Below are 21,521 nucleotides of genomic sequence, written 5' to 3'. Positions count from 1 at the left end.
GGGGATTGCAAACACTTTGGAAGATAGAATAAAATTCAAAGGGATCTTGATAAATGGGAGAACTAGGCTAGACAACTAAATGAAATTCAACAAAGACAAATGTAAGGTGCTACACTTAGGGAAGAAAAATCAAATGCACAAATACAAAATGGGGAATAACTACCTTGGCAGCAGTACTGCTGGGAAGGATCTGGGATTTATTATGGATCACAAGCTCAACATGAGTCAACAATGCAATGTTGCTGTAAGAGTCTGGTAGAGGTCTCCCTACGGGATTGGGGAGCAGGCAGATACCGGACACAGTGTTTGTATATAATACTCTAAATGCATTTTTTATTGATTACAATATAAACCCCACTCACTCCACATTCACACCCCTTTCATACTACACCAGAGTTCGAAGGTCAGAATGAAATCCCAATGGCCAGTTGAAATTCAGTCTGATCACAAGGTGTGGGGAGCCGGCGTTACAAACCTCTTCTTTTTCAGAGCTCTGGATCGATGTCTGACTCCAAATTTCAGATATGTCAGGCAATTATTTATAGACCAGTTCGTCGCATCATCAGCTTTGTTTCTGTTTACGAAGCCTTTCACCCGTCACTCCAGGCAAACAGTTCTGGGCAGGCCACCATAATCTAAGACGTTCCATTTCCCCCAATTCTTGCATAACTGCACAGCTGGTGTTATTCCCTTCTCTGCTAATTCTTCATATCCCCCATGGACTTAAAATTTGTTTTTGCACAGACAATTCTTGACCACTCATATCCTTGAATTCTTGCTTTAGTTGCCAGCACGCAACTCATGTACTCATGTCAAACATACAGCATTTATACTAGGCCCATATGGCCTATAGTGTTTTAAAACATATACATCACAACACTGTTGCAAAAAAAGTAAATGCACTATTGCATTAACAGAGGCATAGCATGCAAGTCCTGGGAAGTGATAGTACCTCTCTACTTGGCACTGATTAGGCCTCAGCTGGAGTACTGTGCCCAATTTAGTTCACCACTGTACAGAAAGGATGTAGAGAAACTGGAAAGGACCCAGAGGCAATCGACAAGAATGATCAAAGGAATGAAATGCAAGCCGTATGAGCAAAGGCTGAAGGAACTGGGCATGTTTAGTTTGGAAAAGAGCAGATTGAGGGGGGACATCATAGCAGTCTTCAAATACTTGAAAGGCTGCCATAAAAAAGATGGAGAAAAATTATTCTCTCTTGCCATAGAAAGCAGGACAAGAGGCAATGGGTTCAAACTAGAGCGTAGCAGATTTAGATTGAATCTCAGGGAAAACTTCCTACCTCTAAGAACAGTAGGACAATGGAACAGACTGCCTAGGGAGGTTGTGGAATCTCCTTCACTGGAGGTTTTCAAAAAGAGGCTGGATAGCCATCTGTCTTGGATGGTTTAGACACAGTATATCCTGCATCTTGGTAGGGGGTTACAGATGATCTTTGTGGTCCCTTCTAACCCTATGGTTCTATGATTCTGTGTTTCTAACCCCAACTCTGCTATTCACCTGCCATCTGCAACTTGTGCCTGACTCCGACTTTCTGATATTCTGACCCCGCTTGACCCTGATCCTGCAATCTGCCTGCAAGTTGGTTCCTGACCCTGACTTCCTGGCATTCTGACCTGGCTCATGCCCAACTCATCTCCTAACTACAATTTAGCAGCTGACCAGTGAACGCAGGCTACCCATGACTTGGCCCTGACAGCCAGCAGACATTAAAGGGCACATAGGGTCACTTCAGACAGACACCTTATCAGCCACATCATCAAGATTACTCCAGAAAGAGAAGATCTGGATCTAGTTTTACACAACCAGCCTGTCCTCCTCTACCTTTGGGCAGGCAATCTGTTTGACTTGCTTATCAAGGGCTGTTGCCTAATCTATGATTGTGTATTAATTATATTGATTATTTAAGAATTCCCAGTTATCACTTCGAGGTTTGACAGGTTCTTGTCCCAAGATCAGGCCCAGTATTATTAAAATCACTGTTCAGTGGGAACCCCAGTGTGCATGGTCACACTTTAGGAAACTTTCTGTATTTGCAATAGTTTTATTAATACATTTAGCAAAGTCACAAACACTCTTAGGTAGAGATACAGAATGTACATCTAAACATCCGCACACTTACACCATCCCTTGCAGAACAACCTGAAATGTTAGCCATTATCTTCTTCATCACCATCATCTTCCTCATCACCATCGCCAGTGGCCATCATCCCGGCACCTCCAAAGGGTTACATCTTTCCCTCCCAGGGCCGGCTCTACCATTTTTGCTGCCCCAAGCACCCGAACTGCCGAAGCAAAAAAAAAAAAAAGGCCGCCGGACTGTGCCACCCCAAGAATGGATGGAATGCCACCCCTTAGCATGTGCCGCCCCAGGCACGTGCTTCCTCCGCTGGTGCCTGGAGCTGGCCCTGTTCCCTCCTCAAGCACACAGGCTGGAATACAATTTTTATGATATGTTATGCTGATGCCAGTATGCCTAATGCATATTCAATAGGGGTTTCTCCCCTCTTTATTATTTGTATTTCCTCACCCTACTAAAGTTGGGTTGTCCTGCTCCTATATGTTAGTATATTAATGATCTCAACTTATTATCATAGATGTCAGTTCATTGCCATTGGCACTCATGTGATCAGCCATCTGCAGATGTTCCTATCCTAAAATATCCAAAATCTGGTGTTAGTTCATATTCCTGTGATTGCCTGGCATCGTTATGTACAAACTTCCCCCTTAAATCCTCTATTCCCAGTTTTCCAAAACTTAGGGGTGACCATTTATCTGTGCCAAATTTCATAGGCCTCAAATCTTATGCTAACTGCTGAAGCAAGTATCTTACAAGAGACAGGCCTGTAGGTTCCTTGTGTTACAGCTAAATAAAATAAATAGTAACATTAGCTCTATAGACTACAGAGCAGCAGATCATTTGTGAACATCCTATTCCCATCGATTCAAAGACAGGCTGTCTTGCTTCTACAGTGTTTGGGAAGCAATAATGTTAGAAAGATGGGCCCTAAGAACTGTAGGATCAGGTGATGCCATGCAATTTCTGTCCATCGCCACCCTCCCACCTCTCTACCCCATCCCTTTTCAGGGACCCATCTCATGAGTCACTATTTTTGCAGTAGGTCCAAACTCTGTGTGCTCTGGGTACTCTACAGGAGGTTTGTTGGAAAGAATTTCTTCTACTGGTACTTCCTGATCCCCAAGTCCAATCTCCGCCATTTCACCACATACATCAAATACATCAAATTTAATGTGGTTACCCTTGCTACTATTCTTCCTGCACTGAATTGCGATGAGTGATTTGCTGCTTTCGATCTCTAGGATGATTATTTCCAAGTGGCTATCTTCCCAGGTTACAAGAAGTTCAGCAGATTTCTCTTTACTGGTCAACACTGTCAGTACATGGTTCTCTTCTTTGGCCTATCATCAGCCCCGTACATCTTTACCAAATGCATGATGATGACAGCAGTCTTTTGGAGTTCATGTCTTATTGTACTTAGACAATTGGCTGGTGAGAGGCAGATCCAAGGAACAAGTCTTCAGTCATGTTCAGGTCACACTGGACCACTTCAATTGATTGGGATTGATTCTGAACACACCAATGTTAACCTTGAATCCAACTCAAAAAATCAAGTTCATTGGGACCCTACAAGTTTGAGGGCCTTTCTCCCATGCGAATGTTTGAAGCAAGATTGCATCTTGTCCTTTTCAGTCATGGTTGAGGTTTATCTATTGCCCAAGTTGCCAGTCATTGGACAGGCTTGTTCAAGTGTCTCCAGAGATAGTAGACTCATTACAGTGGTGAACAGAACAATGTGTGCCAGGGTGTTTGCTTTACCTGTTCTCCGCTGGCTAGAAGAGTAGTCATCGATTCCTCTACAATAAGTTGGGGAGTGCATTTGGGAGCATTGAAAGTTCAAGGCTTGTGGTTGGAATAGGATCACATTAGGGCACAGTAATCCATATGCTCACCAACAATATGACTGCAATGTATTATGTGAACAAGTAGGGAGGAGCCTGCTCCAACCAGCTACATCAGGAGGCAATACATTTATGGCATTTCTGCATCAGGGAGAGCATCATTCCCTCAACAGCTCACTTATTCTGCGGTCCAGAATCATTTGGCAGATCACCTCAGCAGGAATTTCTCCCAGGATCACGAGTGGTCTCTGAAATCCAAGGTGCTGAGGTCCATCTTCACAGAATGGGGCATCCTGGCTATCAACTTGTTTTCAATGAGACACAACAGGAAGTACCATCAGTTTTGCTCTTGAATGGGTTTAAGTCCAAGCTCCTTAACTCAAGCCTTCCACCTCAATTGAGGTTTGGCTGTGATCCCAGTGATCCCACAGGCTCTTATCCCAGTGATCCCACAAGCTGAAGTTGGATCAGGCCAAAATGATTGTCATTGCCTCAGCTTGGCCAAGGCAGTGTTGGTTCTCCAACCTACTCAGTGTTTTGGTTCAGCCTCCCATCTCCCTTCCTCTTCATCCCAACCAACTAACTCAGCAGTATGGTCAAGTTTTGCCTGTAGCACTCACATTTCATGGCGTGGATGCTACATTGCCAGATGGGGAGGAGAAACGATATTCGGAAGCTGTTCAAGGGGTGTTGCTTAACAGCAGGAAGCCTTCTATTGCAGTGGCTTATTTAGCCTAGTGGAAGCAATTTTCAGTTTGGTCGTTTGCTCAGGGAATTCAGACGATGCAGGGCTGTATTCAGGACGTTTTGAACTACTTCTTACATCTTCAGTCTTCTGCTCCACTGCACAATTGGTTGATGGTTTAGAGTGATCTTGGCATTTCATCTGCCCATCCAAGGGAATGTATGCAGTGTTGTTGTAGCCAAGTTGGTCCCCGGATATTAGAGAGACAAAGCGGGTGAGGTAATATCTCTTATTGGACCAACTTCTGTTGGCAAGCGAGACAAGCTTTTGAGCTTACACAGAGCTTAAAGCTTGTCTCTCTGACCACAGAAGTTGGTCCAATAAAAGGTATTACCTTACCCTTCTAAGGGAAAACAGTTTTCTTAAACCTCATGATGGTGAGATTTCTAAGGGGAGTCATTCTTCTCCACCCACCTGGGAAAGAGCCAGTTCCCTTGTGTGGCCTTAATACTGTCCTGGCTGCTTTTATGGGTCCTCCATTCAAGGCCCTGGGAACTTGTTCTCTGTCCCTCCTGTGCCAGAAGACAGTCTACCTTATGACAATAACATCTGCAAGAAGAGTATGCGAGCTACAGGCTTAATGGCAGAGTCTCTGCACATGCACGTTTTCAAGGACAAAGTGTCTCTATAGCCATGTCCAAAATTTTTGCCAGAAGTGTTTTCACAGTTTCACCTGAACCAGCTAATTAATAATATAATAAGATATACCTATCTCATAGAACTGGAAGGGATCCTGAAAGGTCATTGAGTCCAGCCCCCTGCCTTCACTAGCAGGACCAAGTACTGATTTTTGCCCCAGAGTCCTAAGTGGCCCCCTCAAGGATTGAACTCACAACCCTGGGTTTAGCAGGCCAATGCTCAAACCACTGAGCTATCTCTCCCCTTGGTAATTTATTTACCAGTGTTCTTTGCTGAACTGCAGTTGAATGCGAATGAACAGTGACTTCCCATATTGGATGTGAGACAGTGCTGGGTGTTCGACCTTGACAGAACTAAGCCTTTTTGAGCATCGCCTGTTTGACTCCTAGCAGATCGAATGAAGGGTCAGGCAGTCTCGGTGAAAATGATTTCCAGATGGATAACTTCTGCATTACATCAGCATATGAAGTAGCTCAGACCATGCCTTCAGAGATTGGCTCTTTCAATGAGGGCCCAAGCAACATCATTAGCATTCCTCAATTTTCAGCATTGGACATTTGCAGGGCTGTTACCTGGTCTTTTATACATACTTTTAACCAGGCATTATGTGATTACTATTGTGTCTAGGTCAGAGACAAACTCTGGGAAGGCAGTCCTGCAGACATTGTTTAAGTAGACTCTAAGCTCCACTTCCTACGAATACTGCTTGTGAGTCATCTAAGTGGAATACACATCTGCAGCCACTTGAAGAAGAAAAGATAGGTACTTACCTTTATTTTAACTGTTGTTCTTCAATATGTGGGTATTACGTTCCCCTCTTGTGTTATCTGGATCGGTGATCTGCTAGGTCACTCCAATCCTTGACTCTGGGAGCCAGCCTTACCTTGCACTGCTGTGAGAACCCCCACTCCTGGGCTGTTCACACACAGCCTCTGGCTTGTAAGCTGCTCCTTGGATTGTGCAACCCCATGACAGTAGCCAATATCTCCGGTCCCAGACACAACCCTAGGAACTTCCATCTTGCAGTGTCCAGTTATGCCCGCTGGTCGCTGCAAGCTTATATGAGTTCGTCAATTTAACAAAGAAATTGATGTGTACCAGGCTTGTTATCCCAAGCAGAATCTCTGACATGCTTCAAACCAAACGCACTGCTTCAGGTAGAATAAACAAACAGATTTATTAACTATAAAGACAGATTTTAAGTGATTATAAGTCAAAGCATAACAAGTCAAATTTAGTCAAATGAAATAAAAGCAAAACGCATTCTAAGCTGATCTTAACACTTTCAGTGCCCTTACAAACGTAGATGTTTCTCACCACAGGCTGGCTGGTTGCCCTTCAGCCAGGCTCTCCCCTTTGATCAGCGCTTCAGTCACTTGGTGGTGATGTCTGTAGATGGAGGCGGAAGAGAGAGCAGGAGCATGGCAAACATCTCTCCCTTTTATCCTGTCCTTTCTTCCCCCTTGGCTTTGCCCCCGCCCCAGAGTCAGGTGAGCATTACCTCATTGCAGTCACAAACTGACCAAAGGAAGGGCGGTGACTCACTCGAGAGTCCAACAGATCCTTTTGTTGCTGCCTAAGCCTGCATCCTTTGTTCCTGTGAGGCTGGGCTGGGTTTGTCCCATACATGCCCTGATGAGGTGTTAACTGCCTCTCTGCTCTTGGAGAGTTTTTGCCTGGGCTTATTTTAAGCCATGAAGACACATTTTCAGCCTCATAACTATATACATGAAATTCTAACCTATAACATTACTATAACATTATTGTAACAACAATTACTATAACATCACTATAACAACAATGCTCAGTGCATCATGAGCCTTCCGAAGACACCCAACATGACAAACTCTGCATTGGATACCACACAATCATTTTACAAGGATGAATATGGGGGTCCTGGGTGTTCCCCTGAATACAGAGCATCACAGTGGCTGCAGACGTGTATTCCCTGGACCACTCTCCATCCCCTCTGTATTGGGGTCTGTATTTTTGATGTTTGGTGCAAAGGAACTGAGGGTGGTCAGGGCGGCGCTGCCCTTATATAGCCAGGGGAGGAGATAGAGCCACAGGGCATGAACGTCCCTTCCTCCCATATACTGCTAGTAAGAGAGCAGTAAGCTCTCTCTCTCCCCGTTTTACACACACACACACACACACACATACACACACACACACACACACACACACCAAGCTAATTCTCTAAAGGCTGGAAAGGAAGCCAAAAGATGGACTGATTATTATTTATTTTTTAATACTTGGGTGTAGACCACAAGGTACTGCTAAAATAACATAACTAGAGTACATAGTACAACACTACACTGGCTCCAATCATTCCTCTCTAGCACAACCCAGAGAGTTGAGATGAAAACTGCTCCTCTTCCCCAGCAGGGACCCATACCATCTCCCTCTCTCTTCAGAATCAATACAAAGCTACTTGGAGAAAGTGAGATATCCTGGGCTCGACTGTCAGCAATATGCTTACAAGAAGTGGAAGATTGGACAAATGACCAGGGAGCAGTATAAAAATATCGCTCAGGCATGCAAGAGTGAAATCAGGAAGGCCAAATCACACTTGGAGTTGCAGCTAGCAAGAGATGTTAAGAGTAACAAGAAGGGTTTCTTCAGGTATGTGAGCAACAAGAAGAAAGTCAAGGAAAGTGTGGGCCCCTTACTGAATGAAGGAGGCAACCTAGTGACAGAGGATGTGGAAAAAGCTAATGTACTCAATGCTTTTTTTGCCTCTGTCTTCACAAACAAGGTCAGCTCCCAGACTGCTGCACTGGGCAGCACAGTATGGGGAGGAGGTGACCAGCCCTCCGTGGAGAAAGAAGTGGTTCGGGACTATTTAGAAAAACTGGACGAGCACAAATCCATGGGGCCGGATGCGCTGCATCCGAGGGTGCTAAAGGAGTTGGCGGATGTGATTGCAGAGCCATTGGCCATCATCTTTGAAAACTCATGGCGATCGGGGGAGGTCCCGGATGACTGGGAAAAGGCTAATGTAGTGCCCATCTTTAAAAAAGGGAAGAAGGAGGATCCGGGAAACTACAGGCCAGTCAACCTCACCTCAGTCCCTGGAAAAATCATGGAGCAGGTCCTCAAGGAATCAATTCTGAAGCACTTAGAGGAGAGGAAAGTGATCAGGAACAGTCAGCATGGATTCACCAAGGGGAAGTTGTGCCTGACTAACCTAATTGCCTTCTATGAGGAGATAACTGGCTCTGTGGATGAGGGGAAAGCAGTGGATGTGTTATTCCTTGACTTTAGCAAAGCTTTTGATACGGTCTCCCACAGTATTCTTGCCGCCAAGTTAAAGAAGTATGGGCTGGATGAATGGACTATAAGGTGGATAGAAAGCTGGCTAGATCGTCGGGCTCAACGGGTAGTGATCAATGGCTCGATGTCTAGTTGGCAGCCGGTTTCAAGCGGAGTGCCCCAAGGGTCGGTCCTGGGGCCGGTTTTGTTTAATATCTTTATTAATGATCTGGAGGATGGTGTGGACTGCACTCTCAGCAAGTTTGCAGATGACACTAAACTGGGAGGCGTGGTAGATACGCTGAAGGGTAGGGATCAGATACAGAGGGACCTAGACAAATTGGAGGATTGGTCCAAAAGAAACCTGATGAGGTTCAACAAGGACAAGTGCAGAGTCCTGCACTTAGGACGGAAGAATCCTATGCACTGCTACAGACTAGGGACCGAATGGCTAGGTAGCAGTTCTGCAGAAAAGGACCTAGGGGTCACAGTGGACGAGAAGCTGGATATGAGTCAACAGTGTGCTCTTGTTGCCAAGAAGGCTAATGGCATTTTGGGCTGTATAAGTAGGGGCATTGCCAGCAGATCGAGGGATGTGATCGTTCCCCTTTATGCGACATTGGTGAGGCCTCATCTGGAGTACTGTGTCCAGTTTTGGGCCCCACACTACAAGAAGGATGTGGAAATATTGGAAAGAGTCCAGCAGAGGGCAACAAAAATTATTAGGGGGCTGGAGCACATGACTTATGAGGAGAGGCTGAGGGAATTGGGATTGTTTAGTCTCCAGAAGAGAAGAATGAGGGGGGATTTGATAGCTGCTTTCAACTACCTGAGGGGGGGTTCCAAAGAGGATGGAGCTCGGCTGTTCTCAGTGGTGGCAGATGACAGAACAAGGAGCAATGGTCTCAAGTTGCAGTGGGGGAGGTCTAGGTTGGATATTAGGAAACACTATTTCACTAGGAGGGTGGTGAAGTACTGGAATGCTTTACCTAGGGAGGTGGTGGAATCTCCTTCCTTGGAGGTTTTTAAGGCCCGGCTTGACAAAGCCCTGGCTGGGATGATTTAGTTGGGAATTGGTCCTGCTTTGAGCAGGGGGTTGGACTAGATGACCTCCTGAGGTCCCTTCCAACCCTGGTATTCTATGATTCTATGATGACCCCAACTTTAGATCTACTCTCCACTGAGGAAACCACTGCCACTACTGAGATTTCAGAGTACCTACAATGCCCACAACCTGGCCATGACAAAGGCTCCAGTAGCAGGGAAAGGCTCTGGCAGAGGATAGGTAGTGGGAAGAGGCTGAGCCTTTCCTCGCTGCCTTGCCTCTGCCAGAGCCTTTCACTGATACGTTTAACTACACACCACAGAGTGGATGCGGTGTGCTTTTCACTGCGGCATGTAGCTATGTGTACACTACACACTGCCGAAAGTGGTGTGCAATGTAGACATAGCCACAGTGACCAGCACAGAAGAGATATTTGCATATTCACAGCATATTTGTTGAAAAAGAAATAACTTTGTACAGTGGCTATGCCAGCCAACCCACAAAACTAGAGCACAAGGGGTCATCAATGGGGAAGATAATGTGATTCTGCTTCAGTAAGCGTACAGTATTCCAGGTAAATTTGCAGACTGTCAGGGGAAGAGAACCTGTAAACTTAGAATCTGTAAGTCATTGAGACACGAATATGGAATCCCACTGAGCCATTTTGAGAGAGAAAGTGGTATGTAAAAACCTAAGATAGGTATAATAACTGTAGCTATATTGTGAAAAGTGATATTTAAGAACTCCAACTTCCAAGCTAGTGAATACCTTCTGAAAGATAATGCTCAACAGTTTTCAGTATCATGCCTCAAGTTACTTAAAAGCCATTTTTTAATTATTGAAATAAAAAATCTGAAAAATGTTCTAAATTATGGGGGAAAAAACAACTTTGTTCCTTCTCCAATATAATTAAAACAAAGACTAAACCTGAAAGAAAAAAACTTCACTTTTTGGCTGAGAACAAGCATGAGAAATCTGAGCTCAAGAATAACTTTTTCAGAAAGCTAAAAGCACTTGAAAAGACCAGAAACTGCATTCCTATAAAAGCCTTTGCAGAGGATTCACAGAATGCCGTTAAATTGGTCCAAACATTAAGAGCAGCAACAAACAAATGTTACTCTTATTTAGAAAAGAAAAAGACTCTGGGCATCACATATAACTACAGGCGACAGATCCCATGGTCACTGAACATAGTTATCACCCTTCTCCTCGGGGCTTATGATGAAAGAATCTCCTCAACCAATTTTACTAAGTGTTTTGGAGGAAGAGAGGGTGGAATTTTGCCCACAGTGTGTACAGTGGACACTAATGTGCCCTCTGTTTGCTATCACAGTATGTTCTAATAGTTAAAGTAAAATCATCATACCCTGGACACAAACCTGGAAGGGGTGAAGGACCCTCCACTCCCACTGTCTTCCAGGATGATGCTATCTGTGAATCCACTTATAACATGTTGTGCTTTCACACTCATTACTGACAGAAGGAAGACCGAGTCCGGGGACATGCAGCCATTGTCACAGCTCGCTGTAAGTGGCTAAGGAAGAAAATTATACAGGCAAGGGAGAGATTGAAACAGGCAAGTATTTCACAGAAATAGTCTTACTTAAACTGGCCAAGTTTGGAAACAATTAGTCAGCAGACAAAGAATGATAAAAAAGATTGAAAATAGACTGAGATTTCCTATCTGTGATATAGACTTGTAGGGCCAATGGAGCAGTGCAAGAAGTTTTAGACTGGGCTTAACCAGTCTGCAGGATTCCCTCAACAAAGGGCATTGGGTGTGTGTTGAGGCAGGCAATGGGCATGATGGAAAGAGGCTGATGTGTGATGCACTCCACTGATCCTGTACTGGCTGAGTGGTTCCTATCAGGCTTTTTAGCTGGTGCAAGTTGGAACATCCCTGGGGCTGCTTTAACTTGGGTGGAGCCGAAGTGGCCCCCAGACAACCCAGGATTAAGGAAGGTGTAAAGCTGGCTTACAGCAGGCCTGTCGCAAAGAGGAGGCACTAAGGGGTGCTGCTTTCTCACTTGCTATTTATAGCTGTCTCAGCCAGAGCTCCCAGCACCGATCAGGGTGTTGAGAGAAAATCTCAGCACTTCTGCCATCCTGCCAGCAGTAGCTGCTGTGGGGCTGTGTCCCCTGCAAGGCAGCAGTCTCCACTCAACCTCTGCCACTGCTGTCTGCTGGAGACATCACCAGGGAGAACCAGATGCAGAGCAGGGGTCCACCAGGGGCAAAACTGCAGGAGGAGTCTGGGGAGCATGGGGAAGGGAGCCAAAGAAGCTTATGGAGGGGGGCAAAGGGAGGTAGGGCAGAGGTAAGGGAGCAGAAGGAGCTGATGCTCAAGGGGCATAAGGACCTGCAAGCAGTGGGGGAAGAAAGATGATAGGGGTGCAGTGGGCTGAAAGCAGAGTAATGGGGAAGGAAGGGAAAGCCTGAGATCATGGATGAGGGGATGAGAGCTGATAAATTGACTTCAGGTAGAGTTAAAGTCAGAGAGAGCCCAAAGGAGATGGAGGATCTGAAGGGAGAAGGAGAAAAGAGGAAGAGAGACTAAAGGCTGGGGCCCCGGGTTGGGAGGCGATACCATAGGGAAGAGGAGGTAACCCCTTGTAATTTGGGGAGAGACCCTGAGGATCCCAGAACTGTTGGGAGTGACTCCAGGGAAGAAAGAGAGAAGAGGAGGACTTGCAGGGGAGTGATGGAGGGATTTTAACAAAGGGGGACACGGTAGTGGGGATTACTCGAGGGAAGAGAAGAGGGTTCCCAGGAGAGTTGGGGTAAGAGACTGCAGGAAGTAGGGAAAGAGCCTAGGAGACACAGAAGGGAGGGGAGAGTTCATACATCCAAAGAGGGATAGAGAGATAGGGACTGCAGAGCAGGAAGACAGTGAGGCTGAGTATTGGAGCTAGTAGAGGGAAAAGAGAAGGGAGGAGGTCTGGGTGGAGGGAGAGATTCAGGTTCAATCCCTTTTTACATAGCCTCAGTCACCTTGTACGTAATCACCTCCCAGGCATTTAAAATCATCCTGTCTGCAAGGTCATCACTAAGTATAGCTGGGGAGGCCCAACTCCCTTTCACACAGTTTCCCCAAACCAGCTCCCACCACTCTGTATGGTTCTTTCCTCTGAACCCCAGTACTGGCAGCAAGCTGACCTGCTGCACCAACTCTGCAGCTAGCAGCAAATTCTAGTCTGTTCTACTACTGCTGGCTGCCACTGTGAAGTGAGGGCGGGAAAAGAGATGCCAAGGAGCAGCAGTCCTTTCCTCTCTGCCCATGGCAAGGTCCCCCAGGGTAAATGAGGCAGGAGAAGGGAGATATATGCACAAGGAGTGTAGGAGTTAGCTTGATACACAGTCAATGTATCACATGTTAAGTAGATTACAAAATGGCTAACTGATAGATCTCAAAGTAGTTAATGAGGAATCACCATTAGGGTTGTTTCTAGTGTGTCCCTCAGGGATCGTTTTTGGGGCAAATACTATTCAATATCTTTATCAATGATCTGTATGAAAATATAAAATAATTGCTAGTAAAGTGACAGAGACTGGTGAAATGGCAATGATAGGGACAGGTCAGTTCTACAGAGAGACCTGGATTGCTTAGTAAACTGGGTACAGTCAAACAAGGTGCATTTTAATAGGTCACACATTCATGGAGACTGTATTTTGGAAAGCAGTAACTCAGAAAATCACTTAGGAGTCATGGTGGATAATCAATTGAACATGAGTTCCCAGCTTAATGCTGTGGCTCTGAGGGCTAATGCGATCTTTGGATGTGTAAACAAAGGAAATACTGAGTAAGGAGGAGTTATAATCTCTGTGTACTGTGTTGGTGAGATCATTACTGAAATATAATGTCCAGTTCTGGTGTCCAAAACTCAAAAAGGCTCTTGGGAGGGGAAAAAGGATTCAGAATGGAGCTACAGCTATGATTTGTGGTCTTGAAAAGCTGTGCAACATAAAAGGCTGAAGAAGCTCAACCTATTTATCTTTTATCTATTATTTTAAGAGGCAACTTGATCACAGTATCATCAGAAATCTCCCTGTACAGGGAGATGGCTCTGTAATCTAGCAGAAAAAGACAAAACAAGATCCAATAGCTGGAAGCTGATGCTAGACAAATTCAGACTGGAAATAAGGTGCACTTGTTTATCAGTAAGGGGAAACAATCATTGGAACAACTTACCTAGAGATGTGGTAGAGTCTCTGTCACATGAAGTTTTAAAATCTAGATTGGATGTCTTTTTTTTAAGAGAGATGCCCTAGATCAACCACAAGTTCTCTTTTGAATGCTTGTCCATATTCCTATTTATGGGGCATGTGCACCTGAGTTTGGAGTCTTTTGGCCAGCAGCATCCATTATGACCATACATATACCCTGGGTGACTTTGTAGCCTGCACTAAGGGCACAAAAAGGTGGAGCAGGCCAACCACCACTTGGTTCCTTTCGCCATCTTCAAGACAGAGCTGCTCATTGTCCATTCTATTAGGCAGTGCTGGCTTTCTTACAGTGTGTGTGTATGTGTCCCCACTTCCCAGTTATTTCCCAGTTAGTTAAGTTAATATAGTTAATTAGGTAGTTTGCCTGTTGGCACTGTTAGTGAAATTCTGATAAGTTTCCTTTCACCAGGAAAATTTATTTTCCTTCCCTGGTATGGGGACGGCTAATGGTAAGCCCCCCAGATTTAAATACTTCCCCTTGTTTGAGGATGCTCTGCCTGTTAATGATGGGCACACAAGATGTTTGTTTTGCTTGAGAGAATTTCACAGTCATTGGGAATGTTTGTATGTCCACTTCCAAGAGGACATTGAGATCTAGGGACACCTGCCTTCAGCTGTTTCTAATGGACAGATCCATGAGACCGGCTTCAGACCTCCCTACATGAACTGCCTGGCTCTAGAAGCACTCCTAGCTTGGGATCCAGCCCCATTAGCTAAGGCTTCTGCTTTAAAGTCTGGTAAATCTGACACACTACTGGTGAAGAAGGGACAGGGTATGGAGAAAACAAGAGCTAGTTCTTCTTTGAGTGCTTACTCATATCATTCCACATTAGGTGTGTGCGCTTGCCACATGCATTGGTGCCGGAAGTTTTTCCCTCGGCGGTATCCGTAGGAGAGAGGCTCTGGCACTCTCTGGAGTGGCGCCTGCATGGCGCGGTGTAAGGGGCGACGCCGGCTTACCCCGCCCTCAGTTCCTTCTTGCTGCCAGTGATGGTGCACTGCTCTTACTAGTGTTGCTTAGGCTTCACTTGTATGAACTAGAGTTCTTGTAAGGTTAGTGTACATAATTAGTAATTGAGTTAGTTAGCCCTTAGCGTAGTTAGAGTTTTGTTAGTCCCGTCGGGGACTTAGCCAGGGGACAGGGCATGTCTCGATCCCCAGGCTTCAAGCCCTGCAATCACTGCAAACGGCCCATGCCCGTGAGCGATCCGCATAGTAGCTGTCTCAGGTACCTTGGTGAAGGACACATAAGTGATAAGTGCCGAATCTGCAAGTCCTTTAAACCTAGGACCAAGAAAGAGCTTGAGATCAGACTCACGCTTGATGGAGTCAGTGCTCACTCCAGCTCTGTAGCAAAGGTCCAACTTGGCACCCAGCACCATGGCATTGGTGCGTAGTACCCCACTGGTGCCATCGATGAGCCAGCACCGATCCCCATCCACGGCCCCAGCCAAGAAGTCGAAGAAAGCCGGTAGGGAACTGTCTTCTACTCCCCGCAAGGGGAAGGACAGGGCTGGGGGCGAGCTAAGACCCGCACCGGGCGGCTCATCTCCCCCGTCAGGAAGTCAGGCCTCAGCTCACGTCGAGCGATGCAGCCCACCCATTCCTTGCCTGGAAGCCCGGACACAGAGGCGGGCCTTCATCAGCTTCAGGTGCCGTTGACGCCTGAAGCACTCCAAGCTGAGCAGGAAATCCTGATGTTCCCGGTGCCAGCCACACTGGACCCGGCGGTGCCCAGACCTCTGGGTAAACCTGCCTTCGGACCTTTCCATCCGCCCTCGCCTCAGCGGTACCGCTCCCCATCGCGGGGGAAGTCCCGCCACCGTTCACCTGCTTGAAGCCGTCATGCCTCTGATTTAGGGAGGCAGATGCACTGGAGCCCACTACGGTCACCGGACCTTGGGCAACAGCAGAGGGATTCGAGGCGGACTTCGCCGGTTACCTGGCGCAGACCCACGGAGGTACGCACTCCCCGACAGGAACGTCGGGACTGGCCCTTTGCATCACTGGAAAGCCATAACAGATCCCGTGAACGATCGGAAGACCGCAGCCGTGGGCACCGTCAATGTTCCCCGAGACGGGTGTCACCGTATTGGGGGAGATCCCCCAGGCGCCTGACCTACGATACCTGCAGGTCCCGGTCCTGGTCCTTGTCCCGGTACTGGTCTCGAAGCGCGAGGCATAGATTGCCAGTTTCCCGTCGCAGATCTGCCGAGTGCCGCCAGTCACCGAGGTCCCCACGAAGGCGCTCTAGATGTGACCATGATTATCACCAGGCACAGGGTCGCCGCTCAAGTGTATCTGGGTCACTGGGTAGCAATCGCTCCGCATATGGCTCTGGTATGGAGCAAGGCTCCAAATTGGTGGGGCAGCGTCCCAGACTCTCGGTGCTGCCTGCATCATCGGTAGCGAAACCTGCCTCGTGGCCCCAGACCTCGTGGCCGGGCCTGTGGTACCCCCAGCACCCATGGGGGTTCACCCAGCCCTCCCAGCCTGCCCACTCGGCGTCGGGAGCCTCAGACGGGCCTGTGGCATCAATGACCCAACCCCCTCCGGTGCCTGAGGCCCCGAGGGATAAGACCCCGCAAGTCCATGTGGACCAAGGGGAACGGCCTGCTGGACCACCAGTGGTTGTTGTGGAACCCGTGGTACCGGCCTCTTCCTCGTTGTCACCAAACAAGACCATCACGGAGCTCCTTCACCTAGTTCCTCCAGATGACACTAAGGCACACCAGGAGTTGTTGAAGACGGACGCGCCCAAGCTTGGCCTGCAGGCGGAGACTGCAGGAAGTAGGGAAAGAGCCTAGGAGACACAGAAGGGAGGGGAGAGTTCGTACATCCAAAGAGGGATAGAGAGATAGGGACTGCAGAGCAGGAAGACAGCGAGGCTGAGTATTGGAGCTAGTAGAGGGAAAAGAGAAGGGAGGAGGTCTGGGTGGAGGGAAAGATTCAGGTTCCATCTCTTTTTACATAGCCTCAGTCACTTGCTCCTCTCTGGGTTGTCCTCTGAGGCTCAGCAGTTGATTCAGGACCTCCCCTTTGATGGTCAGGCTCTGTTTGCGGCGCAGATGGACAACAAGTTACATGGGCTGAAGGACTCCCGAACCACCCTAAAAACCCTGGGGCTCTACGTTCCGGGCCCGGCACATAAGTGGTTCAAACCGCAACTTCCCCAGGGACAAGAGAGCCGGCCCCGGCAGGACCCACCGTACAAAAAGCCTAAGGGCTACAGATGATGCACGAGTCACCCACCCCCACTCTCTGCCTAGTCAGGCTCAACCCGCTCCAAGCAAGGAGCTAAAAAGTCGTTTTGAGGGTTCGCCCTGGGGCGACCTACCAGTCTGTTTCCTGGATCCTATTTTCCCAATTTTTTGCAACCGCCTTTCCTCCCAGCATAGTCAGCGATAACTTCGGACTGCTGGGTCCTCAGTACAGTGGCACACAGCTACACCCTCCAATTTATTTCCACCCCTCCCCACTCCTCTTCAGGGACCCTTCTCACGAGAATCTTCTCAAGCAGGAGGTTCAGAGGCTCTTACAGCAGGGGGCGGTGGAGGAGGTCCCGCCTCCTTACTGGAACACGGGTTTCTATTCCTTGTATTTTCTGATCTCAAAGGCCACAGGTGGTCTCCGTCCCATCCTGGACCTTCGAGACCTCAACAGATACCTAAGGAAGCTAAAGTTTTGCATGTTCTCCCTGGCCTCCATTATCCCCTCCCTGGATCCGGGAGACTGGTATGCCACCCTCGACCTGAAAGACTCATACGTTCACGTAGCAATCTTCCCAGGACACAGACGCTTTCTCCGTTTTACGGTTGGCTCAGCCCACTACCAGTTTGCGGTCCTTCCATTTGGCCTGGCTACAGCACCAAGGGTGTTCACCAAGTGTATGGTGGTAGTCGCGGCCTACGTGAGGCATCGGGGTATCCAGATTTACACGTACCTCGATGACTGGTTGGTCAAAGGCAGCTCCAAGGCTCAGGTCGAACGCAATGTCACTACACTACAAGCCACGTGCTGCTCCTTGGGACTACTGGTCAACCACGAAAAGTCCACGTTAGTTCCAGTTCAAAGGATAGAATTCATCCGGGCCATGCTCAACTCGACCCGGGCAAGAGTGTTCCTGCTGTTAGACAGGTTTCAGGTCCTGACGGACCTCATCGCAGAAGTGTCTGTATTTCCCCTGACAATGGCCAGAGTGTGCCTGTGCCTACGAGGCCATATGGCAGCTTGCACATACATGGTCCGCCATGCCAGGCTCCGCATGCGGCCCCTGCAGCAATGGCTGGCGTCGACCTATTCCCAATCCAGGGGCTACCTGGAAAACATCATAACCATTCCTCCGGTGGTTCTCACCTTGCTGTGGTGGTGGACCGATCGCAAGAAGGTCCTGGAAGGAGTCCCGTTTGACAGTCTGTTGAGCTAATGTCGGATGCTTCAGACCTCAGTTGGGGGGTGCACCTCGGACATCTCTGGACCCAGGGGATGTGGACCCCGGAGGAGACAACGTTACACATAAATGTCAAGTTGCTCAGAGTGGTCCAGCTGGCCTGCGGGGTTTTCCTGCCGCACCTGTGGTGCGAATCCTGACAGACAATATGGCCTCGATGTTCTACATCAACAGGCAAGGAGGAGCGCGCTCGTCGGCTCTCTGCCAAGAGGCTCTCTGTGTTTGGGACTTCTGCATCGACCACGGCATCCATCTGCAAGCTGGTCACCTCCCCGGCATCAGGAATGCCCTAGCAAATCACCTCAGCAGGGACTTCTCCCCTGACCACAAGTGGTTGCTCCACCCAGAGGTGGCCTGCATAATCTTCCAGAGGTGGGGAACTCCCCAGGTAGATCTGTTTGCCACCAGGCGAAACAGAAAGTGCCATCGGTTTTGCTCCCAGCAGGGCCTGAGCAAGGACCCCTTCTCCGTTGCTTTCCTCCTGTCATGGGCCACGGGTCTGAGGTACGCGTACCCTCCGATCCCTCTGGTCAGCTGGGTCCTAGTTGAAGATCAAGAGGGACAAGGCACAGGTTATCGTGATCACCCCTGCGTGGCCTCGCCAGCAATGGGTTCGGCACGCTCATGAACATGGCGGTGGCCCCTCCCTGACTCCTTCCCTACCGCCCGGACCTGCTGTTACAGGATCACGGTCAGCTCCTACACCCCAACCTCGAGTCTTCACACCTCTCGACATGGATGCTCCGTGGTTGAACGCGGAGGAGTGTACTTGCTCAGAGGAGGTCCAGCAGGTCCTCCTTGGAAGTAGGAAGCTATCCACAAGGCTAACTTACCTGGCCAAGTGGACGAGGTTTTCCTGCTGGGCGTCGGAGTGTGGCATTTCTCCCTCGCATTCCTCAATGCAGTCCATCTTGGACTACTTACTGCACCTCAGGGTCTGGTGCATTCTTCCGTTAGAGTGCACCTTGCGGCCATCTCCATGTTCCACCAGCTGATCCAAGATCAGACAGTCTTTTCTGACGACATGACTGTCAGGTTCCAAGGGGGCCTCAAGGGGCTTTACCTGCAGTGGGACCTTAACCTGGTCCTCTACAGGCTCACTGGCCTGCCTTTCAAGCTGCTGGGCTCCTGTTCCTTTTCCTACTTGTCCTGGAAGGTCGCTTTCCTGGTGGCAGTGACGTCAGCAAGACGAGTCTCAGAGATTAAGGCCTTGACCTCAGAACCGCCTTACACAGTGTTTTATAAGGACAAGGTCCAGCTGCGGCCCCACCCAGCTGAAGGTAGTATCTTCCTTTCACATGAGCCAGGACATATTACTGCCTGTGTTCTATCTCAAGCCACACAAGACTGCTGAGGAGAGGAGTCTGCATGCGCTGGACATCTGGAGGGCCTTGGCCTTTTACCTGGAGCGTACCAAGCCTTTCCGTAAATTGACCCAGCTCTTCATCACTACGGCGGCTAGGATGAAGGGCCTTCCGGTTTCTTCGCAGAGGATTTCCACCTGGATCACCTCCTGCATGAAGACCTGTTACGAGCTAGCAAAGTTCCCGCCACTGCCGATTGTCAGGGCCCATTTGACTAGAGTGCAGGTGTCTTCGGCAGCCTTCTTGGTGCACATCCAGATACAGGACATCTGTAGAGCCGCAACGTGGTCCTCAGTCCACATGTTTACCGCTCATTATACCATCACTCAGCAGGCCAGAGATGACGCTGGGTTCGGCAGAGCTGTATTACAATCTGCGCAGCCGTGAGCTCCTACCCGCCTCCACGGGAACTGCTGGGAGTCACCTAATGTGGAATGGACATGAGCAAGCACTTGAAGAAGAAAAGACAGTTACTTTTTCCGTAACGGGTGTTCTTCGAGTTGTGTTGCTCATGTCCATTCCACGACCTGCTCTCCTTCCCCACTATCAAAGTTTCTGGCAAGAAGGAACTGAGGGTGGGGGGAGCCAGTGGCGCCCCTTATACCGCGCCATGTGGGCGCCACTCCAGAGGGCCCCAGAGCCGGTGTCCTATGGATACTGCTGAGGGGAAAACTTCCGGCACCGGTCCATGTGGCGAGCACAATCACCTAATGTGGAATGGACATGAGCAACACATCGCGAAGTCAAATCCTACTGAAGAAAATAGAAAAGAGCATTAATTATGGCAAGTTAAGTGTAAAAATATAATTAGGCAGGCCAAAAAATAATTTGAAGAGCAACTAGCAAAAGACTCAAAAACTAACAGCAAAAAATTGTTTTAAGTATACCAGAAGCAGAAAGCCTGCTAAACAACACTGCTCTACAGCCAAAATGCTTCTGAAATAAATGTAGTCAAACTTTACTAATTCTGGGTCACTGAGAACGAAAATGATGCTTAAAATTGTTGATTGGCTCTAGTTTTCAAGATATGCTATTGGGTCAGTATATACGACCCTTGACTTGGGAATGGCGGAGGATAAGTGAGTTATAAAGGGAAGGGATCTCAATTTAAACCAGAAATGACTAAAATACATCTTTGACTGGATCTATGAATAAATCTATGACTGGGTTTGGACAGTACTTGCTTTTTAGGCAAAACAATGAATGATGCAATCTGAAGCTGGTATTGCGTCATACATGATATGAATTGCATCATGTTATTCCTAGAAGTCATGGATGATGCAATCATAACGAAGCTTACATCTCTCTGCTGAACAAATTGCCCTATATCAGCTCTAGAAATCATACAGTGTCGTGCTCTCTTATTTGTCAGTGTTTGATTTTACAAAGGGACACATTTCTGTTTAGCCAAAGTGAGCAGAGATGCCTCGTACTTGTGTGACCAGTGCAGATAACTTCTGCTATGTTTGTGGTGAAGTGACTTTTGCATCACAAAAGCGCAGTATAACCACTATGATTAAGAAAGCCTATCACCTTTATTTTGGCTGCAAAATTGGAGATCAGGACAAGAGGTGGGCCCCACACATATGCTGCAACACTTGTGCAACAAATCTTCGCCAGTGGTTGAACAGGAAAAGGAAATCTATGCCTTTTGCAGTGCCAATGATTTGGAGACAGCCAACAGATCATACCAGCAATTGTTACTTCTGCATGGTGCCTCCAGTTGGGAAAGGTGTGTCAAAGAAGAAAAAGTGGACTGTGCATTATCCAAACATGCCATCAGCTATACGCCCAGTACCCCACGGAGAAGGACTGCCGGTTCCTGATGCACCAGAATCATTCTCACTTGAGTCAGAC

General features: G+C 47.9%; 1 protein-coding gene across 2 annotated transcripts in view; it reads left to right on the top strand.

Moving 5' to 3' along the window:
• LZTR1 (leucine zipper like post translational regulator 1) overlaps positions 1-21,521 on the top strand; it is a 268,122-nt gene that overhangs the window by 159,463 nt on the left and 87,138 nt on the right. The window contains exon 13 of one of the 2 annotated variants that reach the window (XM_065403185.1): positions 11,107-11,202. In XM_065403185.1, the coding sequence (XP_065259257.1) occupies positions 11,107-11,202 (96 nt within the window). Of the gene's footprint in view, positions 1-11,106; positions 11,207-21,521 lie in introns of both variants that reach the window. The other variant, XM_065403186.1, reaches the window with a different exon arrangement.

The sequence above is a fragment of the Emys orbicularis genome, chromosome 4 (genome assembly GCF_028017835.1).
Source record: "Emys orbicularis isolate rEmyOrb1 chromosome 4, rEmyOrb1.hap1, whole genome shotgun sequence".
NCBI lineage: Eukaryota > Metazoa > Chordata > Testudines > Emydidae > Emys > Emys orbicularis.
The sequence above is the reverse complement of the archived record's forward strand: the minus strand, read 5'-3'. Positions and strand labels throughout refer to the sequence as shown.